The 21,245-nt window shown below is 38.5% G+C and overlaps 1 protein-coding gene across 8 annotated transcripts in view; it reads left to right on the top strand.

Moving 5' to 3' along the window:
• Positions 1-21,245, top strand: part of OPHN1 (oligophrenin 1) — a 600,363-nt gene that overhangs the window by 301,863 nt on the left and 277,255 nt on the right. For all 8 annotated transcript variants that reach the window (XR_014136815.1, XM_081793552.1, XM_081793555.1 and 5 more), the window contains one exon: positions 16,276-16,377. Coding sequence is in view for 7 of the 8 variants with exons in the window: in XM_081793552.1 (XP_081649678.1) it covers positions 16,276-16,377 (102 nt within the window). In the remaining variant the exon portion in view is untranslated. The remainder of the gene's footprint in view (positions 1-16,275; positions 16,378-21,245) is intronic.

The following is a 21,245-nucleotide window of genomic DNA, read 5'->3' on the forward strand; positions in this document are numbered from 1 at the left end:
CCTGGATTTTTTTATGTCTCTTTCTCTCAGCTTCCTCTTTTTCCATAACTTTATCTTCTAGTTCACCTATTCTCTCCTCTGCCTCTTCAATCCGAGCCGTCATCGTTTCCATTTTGTTTTGCATTTCGTTTAAAGCGCTTTTCAGCTCCTCGTGACTGTTCCTTAGTCCCTTGATCTCTGTAGCAAGAGAGTCTCTGCTGTCCTGTATACTGTTTTCAAGCCCAGCGATTAATTTTATGACTATTATTCTAAATTCACTTTCTGTTATATTATTTAAATCCTTTTTGATCAGTTCATTAGCTGTTGTTATTTCCTGGAGATTCTTCTGAGGGGAATTCTTCCGTTTGGTCATTTTGGATAGTCCCTGGAGTGGTGAGGACCTGCAGGGCACTTCCCCTGTGCTGTGGTGTATAACTGGAGTTGGTGGGCAGGGCCACAGTCCAACCTGATGTCTGCCCCCAGCCCACCGCTGGGGCCACAGTCAGACTGGTGTGTGCCTTCTCTTCCCCTCTCCTAGGGGCGGGATTCACTGTGGGGTGGTGTGGCCATCTGGGCTACTTGCACACTGCCAGGCTTGTGGTGCTGGGGATCTGGCGTATTAGCTGGGGTGGGTAGGCAAGGTGCACGGGGGGTGGAGGGGCAGGCTTAGCTCGCTTCTCCTTAGGTGATCCACTTCAGGAGGGGCCCTGTGGCAGCAGGAGGGAGTCAGATCCGCTGCCGGAGGTTTGGCTCCGCAGAAGCCCAGAGTTGGGTGTTTGCGCGGAGCGAGCAAGTTCCCTGGCAGGAACTGGTTCCCTTTGGGATTTTGGCTGGGGGATGGGCGGGGGAGATGGTGCTGGCGAGTGCCTTTGTTCCCTGCCAAGCTGAGCTCTGTCATCCGGGGGCTCAGCAACTCTCCCTCCCTTTGTCCTCCAGCCTTCCCGCTTTCTGAGCAGAGCTGTTAACTTATGACCTCCCAGACGCTAAGTCGCGCTTTCTGTCGGAACACACTCTGTCCGGCCCCTCTGCTTTTGCCAGCCAGACTCGGGGGCTCTGCTTGGCCAGCAGGCCGCCCCTCCGCCCCGGCTCCCTCCCGCCAGTCCGTGGAGTGCGCACCGCTTCGCTGCCCTTCCTACCCTCTTCCGTGGGCCTCTTGTCTGCACTTGGCTCCAGAGACTCCGTTCTGCTAATCCTCTGGCGGTTTTCTGGGTTCTTTAGGCAGGTGTAGGTGGAATCTAAGTGATCGGCAGGACGCGCGGTGAGCCCAGAGTCCTTCTACACCGCCATCTTCCCTCTCTCTCTCTGTGTGCACTTCAAAAGAATGTGTATACTGTTGTTTTTGGATGGAATTCTTTGTATACATCTGCTAGTCCATCTGGTCTAATGTGTTATTTAATACCGATGTTTCCTTATTGATGTTCTATCTGGATGACCTATGCATTGATTTAAGTGAGATGTTAAAATCCCTCATTATTATTGTATTGCTCTGAATCTCTCCCTTTAGGTATGTTAATATTCTCTCTATATATTTACTGCCCATTTGGGGGTGCATATGTATTTATAAATGTTAGATCTTGCTAAATTGACCCATTTATCACTATGTAGTGCCCTTCATTTTTATTCAAATTTCAGTATGTTTTAAAGTGTGTTTTTCTCTGATATGAGTATAACTACACCAGCTTTCATTTTGTATGCATTTGCATGGAAGACCTTTTTTCATCCCTTCAGTTTCAGTCTGTGTGTCTTTAGGTCTGAAGTGAGTCTCTTATAGGCAGCCTATAAATGGGTCTTGTTTTTTTATCCATTCAGCCACCCTGTGTCTTTTGGTTGGAATATTTAATCCATTTGTATTTAAAATAATTATTAATCAGTATGTACTTATTGCCATTTCGTTAAGTGTTTTCTGGATGTTTTTGTGGTTCTATGTTCCTTTCTTGTTCTCTTCCTTTGTTATTAAAAATTTTAATGTTGTGTTTGTATTCCTTTCTGTGTGTGTGTGTGTATTATAGATTTTTGGGTTTTGGATACCATGACGTTTATTTATAACAATCTATGTATACAATAGTCTATTTTATGTTGATGGTTGCTTAAGTTTAAATGCATTCTAAAAGCACCCAAGTTTTACTGCCTTCCTCCCATCCCAGACTTTGTTTTTGAAACCATATTTTAAATCTTTATTTTGAATACCTGGGAACTAATTATCGTAGATACAGTTAATTTTTCTACTTCTGTATTTTAACCTTCATAGTAGCTTATAAGTGAGTGGCTGTCATTTCCTGCATGTTTGCTTTTATAAGTGAGATTTTTTTCCATAATTTTATTACTTCCAGTAATAGCCTTTCTTTTCCACTCAAAGAAGTCTTTTTTTTAATATTTCTTGTAAGGCTGGTTTAAAGTTGTTGAAGTCCTTTAACAACTGTTGTTTGTCTAGGAAACTAGTTTTCCTTGAATTTAAACTGACAAACTTTCTGGGTAGAATATTCTTGGTTGTACGTTTTTTTTTTTTTTTTGTCATTTCTCCACTTTTTTTTGTTGTTTATTTATTTTGAGAGAGCAAGAGTGAGCATGAGAGAGGGAGGGGCAGAGAGAGAAAGAGAAAATACCAGGCAGTCTCCATGCTGTCAGCACAGAGCCTGACACAGTGCACATGAGACTGATCTACCCAGGTGCCCCGCTTTCTCCACTTCAAATCTATCACTGCCATTCCCTTCTGTCCTGCAAAATTTCTGCTGGAAGATTAGCTGATGGTCTTATGGGGGTTCTCTTATACATAACTAGTTAATTTTTTGCTGCTTTTGAGATTCTCTTTTTAAATTTTGACATTGGAGTTATAATGTGTCTTAATGTGGACCTCTTTGGCTTCATCTTGTTTGGGGCTCTCTGTATTCCTGTACCTGGACGTCAGTTTCCTTCTACAGATTAGGTAAATTTTCAGCAGCTATTTCTTCTAATATGCTTTCTTCCCCACTTTTTTCTCTCTTCTGCTTTTTAGACCCCTGAAAGCAAATGTCATTATACTTAGAGTTGTCTCAGAGATCCCTTAAACTATTCTCATTATTGTAATTTTTTTTTTTTTTTTTTTTTTTGCTATTCTATTTGGGTGACTTCTACTAACCTGTCTTCCAGATTACTGATGTATTGTTTTGCATCATCTAATCTGCTATAGATTCTGTTAACTATGTATATTTTTTTCATTTCAATTATTGTGCTCTTCAGCTCTGATTTGCTTTTTTTTCTTATATAATTTCTTCCTCTTTGTTGAAGTTCTCACTGTTTATTCTTTCTTCTCTAGAGTTCCCTTCACAACTGTGTGACCATTATTTTGACCTCTTTATCAGGTTCATTGCTAATCCTTGTTTCGTTTAGTTCTTTTTCTGAGGTTTTGTCTTGTTCTTTTGTTTGGAACATATTATTCTGTCTCCCCATTTTTCCTGACTCTATGTTTGTTTCTATGAATTAAGTAGTTCAACTATATCTCCCAGTCTTTAAGGAGTGAGCATATTTACAACATGTCCTGAGGAGTACAGAAATATAATTTCCTCCAGTCACAAGAACCAGGAATTCCAGAGGTGCTCCCTTTCTTGGCTTCATGCACTTTTCTCTTGTGGTTGGATTATGTTTAGTGTAGATGTGCTGATGTGTAGGACTGGCCCCCAAACTGGCTGGCTGCAATTCCTACTATGCCTATGGTTGCGTTGGTGGGTGGGGTTGGCTTCCAATGAGGCTAGCTGAGAGCCCTGGCTGTAGATGCTGATGTCATATTTTGGGTGGGGTTAGCCCTCTGGTGCAGCTAGCTGCATGGCCTGGCCAGGACTGTTGCAGGCATGCTGGTGGGTGGGGTTGCCCCACCCCAAATGATGGGAATGGTTTGGGTTGGCGTGGTTCCAAGTGGAGGCCACTCATGTGGTATGATAAAACAGGAGCTTCTTTGCAGGAGTGTTTTTTTGTGGCCAAGTCCACCTATTGGTGTGGCAGTATGAGAGGCACTTTGAGGGGACCCCAGGTTTGGTTGTGGCCACCTGCCTGATTTGGTGAGTCAGGAGCAACTTTTCAGGGATTGCCAGTTCCAGCCAAACTTGCCCACAGGATGTGGTACAGCAGGTGCAGCTTTGGAGGTGCATCTGCCAGGGAAGGCAGGTTGAGTGTGTTGGGTTTCCAGGAGAATTTTGGGGCAGGGTAAGTGATGCTAACAAAATAGATGGAAATTTTCAGAAATTGTGCTTTCTAATGCTGGGCCAGCTAGGTAGAAGGAAAGTAAAAAAAAAAAAAAAAAAAGAAAAGAAAAAAGGCACCCACCCCCACTTTTGTTCCTGGAAAAAGCTGCCCCTACATCACATATCCTATAGTTACTATTGTATAGACATGCAGTTGATTTCTCAACATTGATTTTATATCTTGTGACTTTGATGAATTTATCAATTCTAGCAGTTTTTTGGTGGAGTCTTGGGTTTTCCATGTAGTTTAATGTAATCTTCAAAGAGTGTAAGTTTGAGGTTTTCCTTACACATTTCGATGCCTTTTTAATTGTTTGCTAATTGCTAAGGCTAAGACTTTCAGTACTATGTTGAACAACAGTGGTGAGAGTGGACAACTCTGTTGTATTTCTGATCTTAAGAGGAACCCCCACCCAGTTTTTCCTCATTGATGATGATATTAGCTATGGGTCTTTCATATAGAGCCTTTATGGTATTGGGTTATGTTCCTTCTATCCCTACCTTTTTGAGGGTTTTTATCAAGAAAGGATGCTGTATTTTGTCAAATGCTTTTTCTATATCTATTGACAGGATCATATGGTTCTTATCTTTTTATTAATGTGGTGACTCACATTGATTCATTTGCAAATATTTAACTAGCCCTGTAGTCCAGGAAGTCTCACTTGATCATCATGAATAATTCGTTTAGTGTACTGTTGACTTCGATTTGCTAGTATTTTGTTGAAAATTTTTGCATCCATGTCCATCAGGGATATTGACCTGTAATTGTCCTCTTTAGTGGGGTCTTTCTTGGGTTTTAGAATCAAGGTAATGCTGCCTTCACAGAATGCATTTGGAAGCTTTCCTTCCATTTCTATTTTTTGAAACCATTTAAGAAGAATAGATATTAACTCTATTTTAAATGTTTGATAGAATTCCCCTGGAAAGCCATCTCGTCCAAGACTCTTGTTGGTTGGGAGATTTTTGATAAATGGTTCAATTTCTTTGCTGGTTATGGGTCTGTTCAAATTTTCTATTTCTTCCTGATTCAGGTTTGGTAGTGCATGAATTTCTAGAAATGTGTCCATTTCCTCCAGGTTGTATAGTTTGTTGGCCCATAATCTTTCATAGTGTTCTCTTATAATTATTTGTATTTCTGTGTTGTTGGTTGTGATCTTTCCTTTTTCACTTGTGATTTTATTATTTGGGTCCCTTCTCTTTTATTTTTGATAGGTCTGGCAAGGGTATTATCAATTTTGTTATTCTTTCAAAGAACAAGCATTTAGTTTCATTGATCCATTCTACTGTGGCGTTTTTTATATATATTATTTATTTATTTTCTAATCTTATTATTTATCTTCTTCAGGCTTTAGGTGTTATTTGCTGTTCCTTTTCTAGTTCCTTTAGGTGCAAGGTTACATTGTGTATTTGAGACCGTTCTTCCTTTTTGAGACACACCTGAATTGCAGTGTACTCACATTAGATGTCCAGTGTGCTACCCATTGCACCACAGAGCCTGCACTTGAATTGCAATGTACTTTCCTCTTAAGACTGTCTTTGCTGCATCCCGAAAAGTTTGGACTGTCATGTTTTCATTTTGCTTCCTTGGTTTTTTTTGTTTGTTTGTTTGTTTTTGTTTTGTTTTGTTTCTTTACCTTCCACAATTTCCTGGTTAACCCATTCTTTTTTTAGTTGGATGTTTTTTAACCTCCATGTATTTGAGAGCTTTCCAATTTTTTTTCTTCTGGTTGATTTCAAGTTTCATAATATTGGGTTTTGAAAATATGAATCATATGATCTTTCTTTTTGTATCTGTTGAGAGCTGATTTGTTACCCAATATGTGATCTGTTCTGGAGAATGTTCCATGTACACTCGAGAAAGATGTGTATTCTGCTGCTTGAGGATAAAATGGAATATATCTGTTAAGAACTTCAGGTCCAGCGTGTCATTCAAAGCTATTGTTTCCTTGTTGATTATCTGCTTAGATGATCTGTCTATTGAAGTAAGTGAGGTGTTAAAGTCTCCCACTGTTATGGTTTTATTGTCAATTAATTTCTTTATGTTTGTTATTAATTGATTTATATATTTGGGGTGTCACATTGGGGGCATAAATATTTACAATTTTTTTGTCTTTTTGATGGATAGACACCTTAGTTATTATACCATGCCCTTCTTCATTTCTTGTTGCAGTCTTTTTTCTAAATCTAGTTTGTCTGATGTAAGTATGGCTATGCTGTCTTTCTTTTGATGTCCATTAGCATGATAGATGGTTCTCTGTCCCCTCACTTTCAATCTGCACGTGTCTTTCGGTCTAAAATGAGTCTCTTGTAGGCAGTATATAGAAGGATCTTATTTTGTTTTATCCATTCTGATACCCTATGTGTTTCAATTGGAGAATTTAGTGTATTTACATTCAGAGTAATTATTGAAAGGTATGAATTTAGTGCCATTGCATTACCTGCAAAGTCGGTGTTTATCATGATGTTCTCTGGTCCTTTGCTGTCTTTGTTACTTTGGTCTTCTTTTTTTTTTTTTTTTTTTTTTTTTCTCTCCACTCAAAGCTTTCCCCTTAAAATTTCTTGCAGGGCCCGTTTAGTGGTCACAAACTCCTTTAGGTTTTGTTTTTATGGGAAAGTATCTCTTCTATTCTGAATGACAGCCTTGCTGGATAAGGAATTCCTGGCTGCATATTTTTCCACTTCAGTAGTTTGAATATTTCCTGCCACTTGCTTCTGGCCTGCCAAGTTTCAGTGGACAGGTCTGTTGCCAACCCTATGTGTCTAGTCTTCTAGATTGAGGACCTTTTGTCCCTAGCTGCTTTCAGAATTCTCTCTTATTCTCTACTTTGCTTCTTCAATCCTTGTTATCACTGTATCCAGTCAGTTTTGCATCTCAGTATACCATTTTTTTTATTTTAGCCTGAATAGTTTTTACGTCTTTGATCTCTGTAGCAAGGGCTTCTCTGGTGTCTTCCATGCTTATTTCAAGTAGAGGTAATAGTATTATGATTGTTGTTCCAAATTTTTGTTCAGATATATTGCTTGCCTGTTTTGAGCAAGTCCCTAGTGGTGATTTCTTCTTGATCTTTCTTTTTGGGGAGAATTCCTCCATCTTGTCATTTTGAATAAGTTTCTGTATTTTGTGTATTTTAAAAGCTTGTATTGTTTCCTACACCTGATTGTACTTCTACATTATAAAGGGTTTATACACTGTCTAGGGCCTTTCATTTGAGGAGCTGTTTCTAGTGTATGCTGTGTGTACTGTGCTGTTGCATTTTGGCTGCTTTTTCTCACTGGTCAGTATCTGCTGAGCTCCTCCTTGCTTGCAGTGGTTAGTGTTGGGACCTTTAATTAGGTGTGCTTTGATTTGTTTGTCAAAAAATGGGGGAGAACCCTGATACCCAAAAAGAGAAAAGAAAATGGAACAATAAAAACCAAACAGAGACTCAAAAAAAGTACAAGGCTGATTCCAAAGAAAAAGGTAGGAAGAAAAAGGAAGAAAAGACAAAAGAAAAAGAATAAAAAAGTCTGCTCCAAACACAGCGAAAAGAAAATGAAAAACAAAAAAGGGAATATGAGCTTGATTCTGAAAGAAAAAAATTTTTAAAAAAGAAAGAAAAAAAGTAAGCCTAGTCCTATTTCCACCAGAACTGCAGGTGTCATTTTGAAGCACTAGATTTTCAGTACATTTGGTATGTGCTTGGTGCTGCCTGTGCTGGTCTTCTGAAGAAGGAGTTTGCTGCATTGGCTTAAAATCAGTCCTGCTCCACTAAATAAATAGTTGCCAGGCACAGATGGTGGGGTTTGGTGTAAGTGCCTCCAGCCTCCCCTGGGGGGCTGCTATGTTGCTCTCCAAAGTCCTACAGTGTTGTTGGATGGAAAATGGCACCACTCCAATCTCTCTTCCCCAGATGGGGGAACTCACTGACCCCCCTCCTCTGTTCAGACGGCTTCACAGAACATTGAGGGCAGTCACTTCTCTGTGTGCCACAACTCTCCTGCATTTTTTCTTTGGCATGCAGCTTGGATTCCAAACCCAAAGTCTTAAAGGACCTGGCACTACTGGGATCCACGCCCACCCCTACTCTGGAGTAGAGCCTCTCCATGTTGTGTCTGTAATCCTTTGCCCTGAAAAACAGTCCCATACCTGTGCAGTCTGTGGAATTTAAGGAATCTAAAGCGTAATGCCACTGATAGCAGCAAAGGTTATATTCCTTTTGGGTGCACTTATGCCATCTACTGATGAAAGGCCTTTTTTCTGTTGCCTATAGGGTGTTTTGTCCTTGGGGAGGTAATATACCCTCTTTGAAAAGCACTCCAGGAAGGGGAATATTCTCTCTCTATGCGCCATGGAGATCCCTACATGCTGTTATGCAATGTGGGGTCATCTCCCTCCTCCCCAGCTTGTGCTCCAGCTCCACTTTAGAGAAAGTTGCATACTTCCATAGCCTCAGAGTTTGAGCTCCAAATGCTGCTTTCAAACAAAGAAACATATAAACAAAGAAAAGCCACAACACTCAATACTTCTCATGCCCCTGTCCCTGGTCTCAAGAGGTTTTCCTCTTGTGTGAACTTGATGCCCCACTTTATCAATCCCTCTCTCTTTCTGTCCCTTTTGTCTCTCCAGAGAAAGCATTGCCTCCCCTCCATGGCACTGCCATTTTTTTCTCCCCTAATTCACTTCATGCACCTTGCACCTGCCACACTGTCTCCCTCCAACTGTGGAGATCCTTCTGCCACTCCACAGATAGATATCCTGGGTGTTCCAAGTGATCTGACCTCAATACAGCTGTGTTTGAGGGATGAGCAAAGCCCAGGATCCCCCTACTTCTCAACTATCTTAACTCCTCCTTTATAGTCTTTGTTTTAGAGTCTATTTTGTCTGTTACAATTCTTGCCACCCTGGCTTTCTTTTGACTTCCATTTGCATGATGGATGTTTCTCCATCCCCTCAATTCACTTTGATGGCATCTTTAGGTCTAAAGTGAGTCTCTTGAGGGCAGCATATGGATGGGTCTCTCTTTTTTTAATCCATGCTGTCACCTGTGTCTTTTGTTCGAGCATTTAAGTCCATTTACATTCAAAGGAATTATTGATCGATGTGCATTTATTGTCATTTTATTATTTTGTGCTTGTTTCTAAAGCTTTCCTCTAATCCTTTATTATCTTTCATTTATGATTTGCTGATTTTCCTTAGTTTTATATTTAGATTTATTTCTCCTTATTCTTTGCATATGTATCAGTCGATTTTGATATATGGTTACCATTAGGTTTGTTTATAAGCTCTTCTTCATATAGCAATTATATTATGTTGATGGTCAGTTAAGTTTAAACCTATTCTTTACTCCTCCCCTCCCCACATTTTAGGTATATGTTATCATATTACATCCTTTTGTTTTGTGATTTCCTTGAACTTTTTAAAAATAGAAAGTCATTTTTACTGCTTTTGTGTTTCCTATCTTTATACTATCAGTTTTGGCCTCCCTTCCATTCAAGGAGTTACCTTTAATATTTATTGCAGAATTGGTGTAGTGACCATGAACTCCTTTAGTTTTTGTTTGTTTGGGAGACTTTATGTTTCCTTATCTTCTGGATGATATCTTTACTGGACAGAGTATTCTTGGCTGCAGATTTTTCCCATTTAGCACTTTGAATATATCATGCCATTCCCTTCTGACTTAGAAAGTTTCTGCTGAAAAATAAGCTGATGATAGCCTTATAGGGTTTTCCTTGTAAGTTACTGTCTTCTTTTGTCTTGCTGCTTTCAAAAATTTGTTCTTTATCACTATTATAATTTAATTAGAATATTTCTTGATGTGGATCTGCTTTTGTTGATTTTGATGGCAGTTCTCTGTGCCTCCTAAATCTGGATGTCTGTTTCTTTCCCCAGATTAGGAAGGTTTTCAGCTATTATTTCTTCAAATAAATATGCTGCCCCCTTTTGTATCTCATTTTCTTCTGGTACCTCAGTAATATAAATGTTTTTACATTTACTGGAGTCACTGAGTTCCTTAAGTCTCTTCTCATTTTGCATAATTCTGTTTTCTCTCTTTTGTTAGGCTTAATTGCCTTCCATTATTCTGTCTTCTAGGTCATTATGTCATTGCTCTGCTTCTTTCAGCCTGGTTTTCATTCTATCAGTCATGTTTCTCATTTTGTTTAGTAAGCCTTTATCTCTGCTATGTTATTTCTTATCCATGTTTTAAGAGTATCAGTCATGTTTTCCACTCTTTCCTTAAGTACAGTGATTATTCTTATGATCTTTACTTTAAATTATCTATAATATATGTTATTTATAACTTTTTTTTACATTTCTTTTTTTTTCTTTTATATTTCTAGTCATGGCCTTTTCCTCTTTCATTTGGGATAAATTTCTCTGTCTTCTCTTTTTTCTATGTCTCTGTGCCTGTTTCTTTGTGTTAGGAAAGTGAGCTACATCTTTATTCTTGAGGTTAGTGGCCTTATGAAGAAGTCCTGTAGTGCCCTACTGTGTAGTGTCCCCTGTTCCCTAGGGCCTGGCATTTCCAGGAGTGTCTTTAATATTTTCTCCGTGTGTTCTGCTGTTTTGTTCTGCCTGCTTTATTCTTCAGGCCAGTTGTATGCAGGGACTTTCTTTGCCTGATGCATGCAGTATGTAGTCCCTGGCCTGAATGTAGTACATTTTAACTAGGTGTGCTCTGCTCTGATTGTGAAATGAGACCTGTCACCCCCACTCATGGAACTGAAGCTCTGCTAAACTCCCGTGTTGGAAGACATGGTTTGAGCAGGAATTTGGGCCACCCTCCAGGGGGCAGGTCCCCAAAACATTGGGACTGAGGTAAGCATCACTGGGAACAGTGGTTCCACCAGAGTTTGGGAGCTTGGTGTAAGCATGTGAGGTAGGGAGTATTGGTGCTGCACTGGTTCCTGCATATGGCCCTGTGCCTATGCTGAGGTGCAAGGCATGGAAATGGCACTGGCCAGTTCCTTTGTTCCCAGACGGTTCTCTCTTGGAATGCTGTCTCTCTGTGGTGTGCTCCAAGATGAACAAATAACCTCCCCCACTGTGTGCCCCAAAGTCTTCAGATTGCTGTTTTCATGCTGTTTATCCCTATGTTGTTTTCTTGTCTTCTCTCCATGAGAAGAACAATGCCTTCCGGGCTCTATCACAGACAAGCCTACCAACTTTTAAAGCTCCAGGCTTCAAGGTTCGCTGGTTGTAAGAATGCAAGAAATTTGGCCCCTCTTGTTTTCTAAGCCTATTGCTATAGGGATACATTTTTCCTGTGAACTTCCTTATTTGCTAGTCTGTTTCTCACCCTTCTCTTGGACTGCAGCAGCTATGATCTGTTTCTGTCCCAAACCACATCTCCATTCTTTCTACCTTCTTTCATGTGGCCTCTTCTCTGTTTTTAATTGTGGAGTTTGTTCTGCCCATCTTTATATCAATTTCTAAGGTATTTAAGATGATTTGATAGTTATCTAGTTGTACAGGAAAATAACATTAACAATATTGTATTACATGTTTAATCTATAAGTAATATTTAGATGGTCATAATAATTTAATTATTGAATATGAATCAAAGCAAAATTGCAATATAAGTTTAATAGGAGTATCAGGACATGGGTTTGGGTTGGGGGACAAAAGAGATGGTGGTGATAATGAGACAAGGAGAGGAAAGGGCTAAATCCTCATCTTTTTTTGGAAGTTAATAGATAATGCACAAAACTTAAGAATTAGTAATAGCAATGTAAACCTTTATTTTGAGATATTAGAAATGTTAAAGCAAATACTAGAATAATTGGCTTAGAGATGAAAAAGTTTATTTCTGGAGAAGGGGAAATAGAAGAAAGGTGACAGGGGATAGCTGCATTTCTTAATTTACTGCATGGAACTAAATGATCATGTGAATAAATGAAGTTTTAAAAGTCTTACACATGAATGCTTTTTAAGTGATCACTTGGGCATTATGAGTGTAATGCTGCAGGAAAGTTTCCTGGGTCTATTTTCTCTATTCAGTGTCTGATTCTGTGTGGGTTCAGCTTATCATGTTGGGATCATAAGTTGTGGGTTGGGCTTTCAGCTTTGTCCAGCAAAGCTAAGGATGGCAAAGAGGATTACTCAAGACTCCACAAGTCAAGAGAGGTGAGAGGAAGGCTAATATGTGGGAAATCAAATAGCTATTTTCTGGTTGAGGAGATTATAGGGAACACATTATACTGCTTTCTGGCTATGCTGAAAACAGCTAACCCGTATCTAGTTAATGCGTATTTAAGGGTTGGATCCTACCTATGCTCATGAATTACTTAGTTCATGTTATCTATGGAATAACCTATGGTAGGCATTGGCTTGGACTTGAGCCATGGTATAATGGCTGTTGATAAATTGTATTTCTTTTTTTTAATATTTAATTGTTTATTTTGAGAGAGAGAGAGAGAGAGAAGGAGAGAGAGAGAGAGGAAAAGAGGGGCAGAGAGAGAGAGAGAGGGAGAGGTAGAATCCCAATCAGGCTCCACATTTTTAGCACAGAACGTGACATGGGGCTTGATCTCACGAACCATGAGGTCGTGACCTGAGCCAAAATCAAGAGTCAGATGCTGAACCAACTCAGCCACTCAGGTGTCCCAAGATTAAATTAAGAAATTCCCTTTTATAATAGCATCAAAAGATTAAAGCACTTAGGTTTAAATTTTAAAAGCATTTTATTTATTTAAGTAATCTCTACCCCCAACATGGGGCCTGAACTCATGACCCTGAGATCAAGAGTCACTTGCTCCTCTGACTGAGCCATCCAGGAACTCCTTAGGTGTAAATTAGAAAAAAAAAAGTCCAACACTTGTACATTGAAAAGTACAAAACATTAATGGAACAAGTTAAAGAAGATCTAAATAAATAGAAGGATAAATGGAAACACATCTTATGTACATGAATTATAAGACTTCATATTATTGATGATAATAGTCACAGAATTGATCTACAGATTTAGTGCCATCTGTACCAAAATTTCAGCTGGCCATTTTCAACAGATTGATGAGGTGATCCTAAAGTCCACATAGAAGACCAAGATAGAAAAAGAAATATTGAAAAAAAGACTCATAATCTTTAATTTCATAATTTACTTCAAAGCTATAATAATCAAGAGAGTGTGGTGCTGACATGAAGAAGACAGACATATAGATTAATATAATAGAATTGAGAGTCCAGAAATAAATTTATACATTTATAGCTAATCGATATTTTGTGAGAATGCCAAAACAATTCAATAGGGAAAGAACAAATGGTTCTTGGACTACTGGACATCCATATGAAGAAGAATGAAGTTGGAGCCCTATATTACACCATATTCAAAAATAAAAACCAAAAAATATAAAGCTCTTGGAAGAAAACATAGGTATAAATCTTCATGACCTTATATCAGGCAACAGTTTCTGAGATATGACAGCAAAAACACAAGAAATCAAAGGAAATAGACTGATTAGACTTCACAGAATTAAAAATGTTCATGCTTCAAAGGACACTATCAACACAGTGCCAAAACAATCCAAGGAATGGGAGAAAATACAGCATAGCTAGTATTCAGAATTATACAATAAATTTTTTAACTCAAAAATATATATACATATATACACAAAGGGCCAACAGATACATGAAAAAACATCATTAATCATTTGAGAGGTGCAAGTCAAACCACAGTGAATGCAAATTAACACCCACAAGGTTGTTTATAATCAAAAAGATAAGTAAGTGTTGGTGAGGATGTGTAGAAATTATAACTCTCACTCATTGCTGTTGGCAATGTAAAATGATACAACTGCTTTGGAAAACAGTTTGGCAGTTTCTGAGCAAGTTAAACATAGAGTTGCCATATCACTCAGCAAGTCCACTGCATATATATGTGTGGTGTGTGTGTGTGTGTGTGTGTGTGTGTGTGTGTGTATTCCCAAAAGAGTTGAAAACATGACTGCAGAAAATTTTGTACATAAATGTTCACAGCAGCACTATTCATAACAGTCAAGGAAATGGAAGTAACTCAAATGTCCATCAACTGATGAATTTATAGAGAAAATGTGGTGTATCCATACAGTCAAACATTATACAGCCACGAAAAGAATGAAGTACTGATGCATGTTACAACATGGATAAACCTTGAAAACATTATGCTAAGTGTAAGAAGACAGTCACAAATGGTCACATATTGCATGCTTCCAGTTATATGAAATCTATAGAATATACAAATCCATAGAGACAAAAAAAATTGTGGCTTCTCGGGGGGCAGATTTGGGAGAAGGGGGAAATGACTGCTAACAGGTATAGGATTTCTCTTAGGTGACGGAAATAATCTGGAATTAAACAGCAATGATGGATATACAGCTTTGTAAATATATTAAAAACCACTGAATTGTCTACTTTAAAAGGGTAAATTTTATGATATATGAATTATATTTCATAGTTTTTATTTCAAAAATGGAATTGGAGGGGTAAATGACCAACAGAACTTTATCTTTTCCTGGAGAAGTCACTGACTTTTTCTGGATCTAATGCTCTCTTCAAACAATTGCTACTTTAAATAGACTTACCAGCTGGAGGTACAGTTTGTCCTACCTATATGTTTTGTGTGAATATTTCTATTGTGTTTTGGTATCTGAGTTTGGACTAGGGCTGTAGACCTACTTGAGTTTTATTCACAAGGTTTCCTGGTTATTTACAGGCCTCCTGAGTGCAATTCCTCTCATGATCATCTGGGCCTTATTAGACTGTATGTAATAAATCAAGTAGATCTGTATATTATATGACTTTGAATAAGTTAATTCTTCTTTTTGATCCTTAAGTTCCTTTCCAATATCTACTACTCAGGGTTGTGAAGACGAAATGAAATAATGGATTATAAGTATATAGCATACTTCCTGGACTGTTGTAAGCCTCAGTTAATGTTAGCTTCCTCTCTGCTTCTTTACCTTTGGAAAAAAGCATGTTTCTTACAGGTCAGAGGTCACAAACGGTCTAAGCTTCTTGCCCAAGAACAGATTGCCTCTAGAAATCAATAATGGATTTTTTTTTCTATTTTTCCTGTGTGTCCCTTGCTGTGCCTCTTCTAGTAACTGACACCCTGTAGATGCTCAGTGAATTTGGATTTACCATGACACAGTACAAGCTGTTTCCATGAATTTCCCAGCATGATGTTCAGAGGATTGCAGAGTGTCAATATTAGTATGTGACAAATGGACATTGTTAGTGCTCCTTTGGTGCTGTGTGACTTCCAGTTGTGCTGAGGCAGAGAGCTTAATTAAGTTTTATTGAGGCAGAGAGCTTAATTAAATTTCATACTTTTATTTTGAGAGAGAGAGATAAAGAGGACTAGAATGCGAGCAGAGGAGGGGCAGAGAGAGAGGGAGAGAGAATCTTAATCAGGCTCCATGTCCAGCACTGAAGAGTCTGTCACAGGGCTTGACCTCATGACACCATGAGATCACGACCTGAGCCGAAATCAAGAGTTGGGCACTTAACTTACTGAGCCACCCAGGAGCATCCTCCTGTAAAGTTTTTGACTCTTGCTTTCCAAGCCACACTTTCCAGGATTGTTTCCTCATTTTAAACATCATCTTTTAACATGCAGTAGTAAAATACTTAAACAATACCAAAGAATTCATAACTTATAGAAGCAGTCCAAGGTTCCTATTGCCTTGGAAATGTTTTGCTTATTAAGCTGTCTAAATGCATTGTATATGACTTTTAAAGGCATATATTTAGTTCGCCATTGTTCCTTATTTCTATTTTTAAAAAATGAATGAGTAGTTAATGCACATAAAAAAAGAAAGATATTAGAAGGAAGAAAAAGTAACAACTGTACAGAGCCATTTTAAGTGCCATTTTCTGAGCAGCAGCTCCCAGGGCCATCAACTGTACCAATAGGAACTGCCCTGTGTTTAGGTGGAATGGTTTAGGGTTATATTTGAGGTAATCGAAACTGCTGAGACCAATGCAAAAGTAAATTTTCTATTTATTTGTTTTTTCCAGAGACTAGAAATATGGAGAATGTGACACTGCATCCTTCATTCTCAGTTCTGAGCAGAGTGAATTAAAAACTATAGACATCTTAATCTGTGCTTTCTCTCCCACATCTAGGAACGGAAAAAGAAATTTGAAAAGGATGGTGAAAGATTTTATTCTTTGCTGGATCGGCACTTACATCTGTCTTCCAAGAAGAAAGAATCTCAGTTACAAGAGGTATGTTCAAAAAGCCTGTTCCTACCTTCTGCTGCCAGATATGCCTTGGTAACATTGGTATCTTCCTATTACAAGGTTTTCCTTAATACCCTGCCTCAGCAGGGAACCACTATAATAGTAGTCTTACAGTTAAAACCATTTGCCTGGGACTGAGGAGCCTTGAGTTCCCAAACTAGCTCCTCCACTCACTAACTATGTGACTTTTTTGTTGTTGTTGTTCATTTGTTTTTTGGACTTTAGAATAAATAATTTAATATATAAATACTTTTTATGTAAACAATAACATGTAAGTTTGAGAAAATAAAATTTTACCATACAACACTGTTATAGTATCACTGACTATATTCCTTATGCTCTGCCTTTTATTCCTGTGACTTATTCATTCCATAAGTAGAATTCTATCTCTTCAACTCCCCTTCACCCAATTTGTCCATCCTTCTCACCCTCCTTTACTTTGAAAACCATCAGTTTGTTCTCTTTATTTATAGGTCTTATTCTTTTTGTTTACTCATGTTTTGTTTCTTAGATTACACATATGACTAAAATTATATGGTATTAATTTATCTCAGTTTGACTTATTTCACTTAGCACAATACCCTCCAGAGCTATCCATATTGTCACAAAGGGCAAGATATAATCCTTTTTCATGGCTGCATATTATACCAAAATCCACGTCTTCCTTATCCATTCATCTGTCAATGAATACTTAGGTTTCTTCCTTATCTTAGCTATTGAAAATAATACTGCAACTATGATAGGGGTGCATGTATCTCTTTGAATTAGTGTTATCATTTTCTTTGCCTAAATACCCAGTAGTAGAATTACAGGGTCATGTGGTAATTCTATTTTTAATTTTTTTAGGAACCTTCATGCTGCTTTCCACAGTGGCTGCTCCATTTTGCATCCCACCAATAATACATGAGGGTTACTTTTTCTTTTTTTTTTTTTTTATTTTTTTTTTTATTTTTTTTATTTTTTAATATATGAAATTTACTGTCAAATTGGTTTCCATACAACACCCAGTGCTCATCCCAAAAGGTGCCCTCCTCAATACCCATCACCCACCCTGCCCTCCCTCCCACCCTGCCCTCCCTCCCACCCCCCATCAACCCTCAGTTTGTTCTCAGTTTTGTTTTTTTTTTAATTATCCGGTCTTTTTTTTTTTTTTTTTTTTTTTTTTTTTTAATTTTTTTTTATTTTTTAATATATGAAATTTACTGTCAAATTGGTTTCCATACAACACCCAGTGCTCATCCCAAAAAGTGCCCTCCTCAATACCCATCACCCACCCTGCCCTCCCTCCCACCCTGCCCTCCCTCCCAACCCCCATCAACCCTCAGTTTGTTCTCAGTTTTTAACAGTCTCTAATGCTTTGGCTCTCTCCCACTCTAACCTCTTTTTTTTTTTTTTTTTCCTTCCCCTCCCCCATGGGTTTCTGTTATGTTTCTCAGGATCCACATAAGAGTGAAACCATATGGTATCTGTCTTTCTCTGTATGGCTTATTTCACTTAGCATCACACTCTCCAGTTCCATCCACGTTGCTACAAAAGGCCATATTTCATTTTTTCTCATTGCCACGTAGTATTCCATTGTGTATATAAACCACAATTTCTTTATCCATTCATCAGTTGATGGACATTTAGGCTCTTTCCATAATTTGGCTATTGTTGAGAGTGCCGCTATAAACATTGGGGTACAGGTGCCCCTATGCATCAGTACTCCTGTATCCCTTGGATAAATTCCTAGCAGTGCTATTGCTGGGTCATAGGGTAGGTCTATTTTTAATTTTCTGAGGAACCTCCACACTGCTTTCCAGAGCGGCTGCACCAATTTGCATTCCCACCAACAGTGCAAGAGGGTTCCTGTTTCTCCACATCCTCTCCAGCATCTATAGTCTCCTGATTTCTTCATTTTGGCCACTCTGACTGGCATGAGGTGGTATCTGAGTGTGGTTTTGATTTGTATTTCCCTGATAAGGAGCGACGTTGAACATCTTTTCATGTGCCTGTTGGCCATCCGGATGTCTTCTTTAGAGAAGTGTCTATTCATGTTTTCTGCCCATTTCTTCACTGGGTTATTTGTTTTTCGGGTGTGGAGTTTGATGAGCTCTTTATAGATTTTGGATACTAGCCCTTTGTCCGATGTGTCATTTGCAAATATCTTTTCCCATTCCGTTGGTTGCCTTTTCGTTTTGTTGGTTGTTTCCTTTGCTGTGCAGAAGCTTTTTATCTTCATAAGGTCCCAGTAATTCACTTTTGCTTTTAATTCCCTTGCCTTTGGGGATGTGCCGAGTAAGAGATTGCTACGGCTGAGGTCAGAGAGGTCTTTTCCTGCTTTCTCCTCTAAGGTTTTGATGGTTTCCTGTCTCACATTCAGGTCCTTTATCCATTTTGAGTTTATTTTTGTGAATGGTGTGAGAAAGTGGTCTAGTTTCAACCTTCTGCATGTTGCTGTCCAGTTCTCCCAGCACCATTTGTTAAAGAGACTGTCTTTTTTCCATTGGATGTTCTTTCCTGCTTTGTCAAAGATGAGTTGGCCATACGTTTGTGGGTCTAGTTCTGGGGTTTCTATTCTATTCCATTGGTCTATGTGTCTGTTTTTATGCCAATACCATGCTGTCTTGATGATGACAGCTTTGTAGTAGAGGCTAAAGTCTGGGATTGTGATGCCTCCTGCTTTGGTCTTCTTCTTCAAAATTACTTTGGCTATTCGGGGCCTTTTGTGGTTCCATATGAATTTTAGGATTGCTTGTTCTAGTTTCGAGAAGAATGCTGGTGCAATTTTGATTGGGATTGCATTGAATGTGTAGATAGCTTTGGGTAGTATTGACATTTTGACAATATTTATTCTTCCAATCCATGAGCAGGGAATGTCTTTCCATTTCTTTATATCTTCTTCAATTACCTGCATAAGCTTTCTATAGTTTTCAGCATACAGATCTTTTACATCTTTGGTTAGATTTATTCCTAGGTACTTTATGCTTCTTGGTGCAATTGTGAATGGGATCAGTTTCTTCATTTGTCTTTCTGTTGCTTCATTGTTAGTGTATAAGAATGCAACTGATTTCTGCACATTGATTTTGTATCCTGCAACTTTGCTGAATTCATGTATCAGTTCTAGCAGACTTTTGGTGGAGTCTATCGGATTTTCCATGTATAATATCATGTCATCTGCAAAAAGCAAAAGCTTGACTTCATCTTTGCCAATTTTGATGCCTTTGATTTCCTTTTGTTGTCTGATTGCTGATGCTAGAACTTCCAGCACTATATTAAACAGCAGCGGTGACAGTGGGCATCCCTGTCGTGTTCCTGATCTCAGGGAAAAAGCTCTCAGTTTTTCCCCGTTGAGGATGATGTTAGCTGTGGGCTTTTCATAAATGGCCTTTATGATCTTTAAGTATGTTCCTTCTATCCCGACTTTCTCAAGGGTTTTTATTAAGAAAGGGTGCTGGATTTTGTCAAAGGCCTTTTCTGCATCGATTGACAGGATCATATGGTTCTTCTCTTTTTTTTTGTTAATGTGATGTATCACGTTTATCGATTTGCGAATGTTGAACCAGCCCTGCATCCCAGGAATGAATCCCACTTGATCATGGTGAATAATTCTTTTTATATGCTGTTGAATTCGATTTGCTAGTATCTTATTAAGAATTTTTGCATCCATATTCATCAGGGATATTTGCCTGTAGTTCTCTTTTTTTACTGGGTCTCTGTCTGGTTTAGGAATCAAAGTAATACTGGCTTCATAGAATGAGTCTGGAAGTTTTCCTTCCCTTTCTATTTCTTGGAATAGCTTGAGAAGGATAGGTATTATCTCTGCTTTAAATGTCTGGTAGAACTCCCCTGGGAAGCCATCTGGTCCTGGACTCTTATTTGTTGGGAGATTTTTGATAACCGATTCAATTTCTTCGCTGGTTATGGGTCTGTTCAAGCTTTCTATTTCCTCCTGATTGAGTTTTGGAAGAGTGTGGGTGTTTAGAAATTTGTCCATTTCTTCCAGGTTGTCCAATTTGCTGGCATATAATTTTTCATAGTATTCCCTGATAATTGTTTGTATCTCTGAGGGATTGGTTGTAATCATTCCATTTTCATTCATGATTTTATCTATTTGGGTCATCTCCCTTTTCTTTTTGAGAAGCCTGGCTAGAGGTTTGTCAATTTTGTTTATTTTTTCAAAAAACCAACTCTTGGTTTCGTTGATCTGCTCTACAGTTTTTTTAGATTCTATATTGTTTATTTCTGCTCTGATCTTTATTATTTCTCTTCTTCTGCTGGGTTTAGGCTGCCTTTGCTGTTCTGCTTCTATTTCCTTTAGGTGTGCTGTTAGGTTTTGTATTTGGGATTTTTCTTGTTTCTTGAGATAGGCCTGGATTGCAATGTATTTTCCTCTCAGGACTGCCTTCGCTGCATCCCAAAGCGTTTGGATTGTTGTATTTTCATTTTCGTTTGTTTCCATATATGTTTTAATTTCTTGTCTAATTGCCTGGTTGACCCACTCATTCGTTAGTAGGGTGTTCTTTAACCTCCATGCTTTTGGAGGTTTTCCAGACTTTTTCCTGTGGTTGATTTCATGCTTCATAGCATTGTGGTCTGAAAGTATGCATGGTATAATTTCAATTCTTGTAAACTTATGAAGGGCTGTTTTGTGACCCAGTATATGATCTATCTTGGAGAATGTTCCATGTGCACTCGAGAAGAAAGTATATTCTGTTGCTTTGGGATGCAGAGTTCTAAATATATCTGTCAAGTCCATCTGATCCAATGTATCATTCAGGGCCCTTGTTTCTTTATTGACCGTGTGTCTAGATGATCTAACCATTTCTGTAAGTGGGGTGTTAAAGTCCCCTGCAATGACCACATTCTTATCA

Source organism: Panthera onca, chromosome X, assembly GCF_046562875.1.
Source record: "Panthera onca isolate mPanOnc1 chromosome X, mPanOnc1 haplotype 2, whole genome shotgun sequence".
Classification (NCBI taxonomy): domain Eukaryota; kingdom Metazoa; phylum Chordata; class Mammalia; order Carnivora; family Felidae; genus Panthera; species Panthera onca.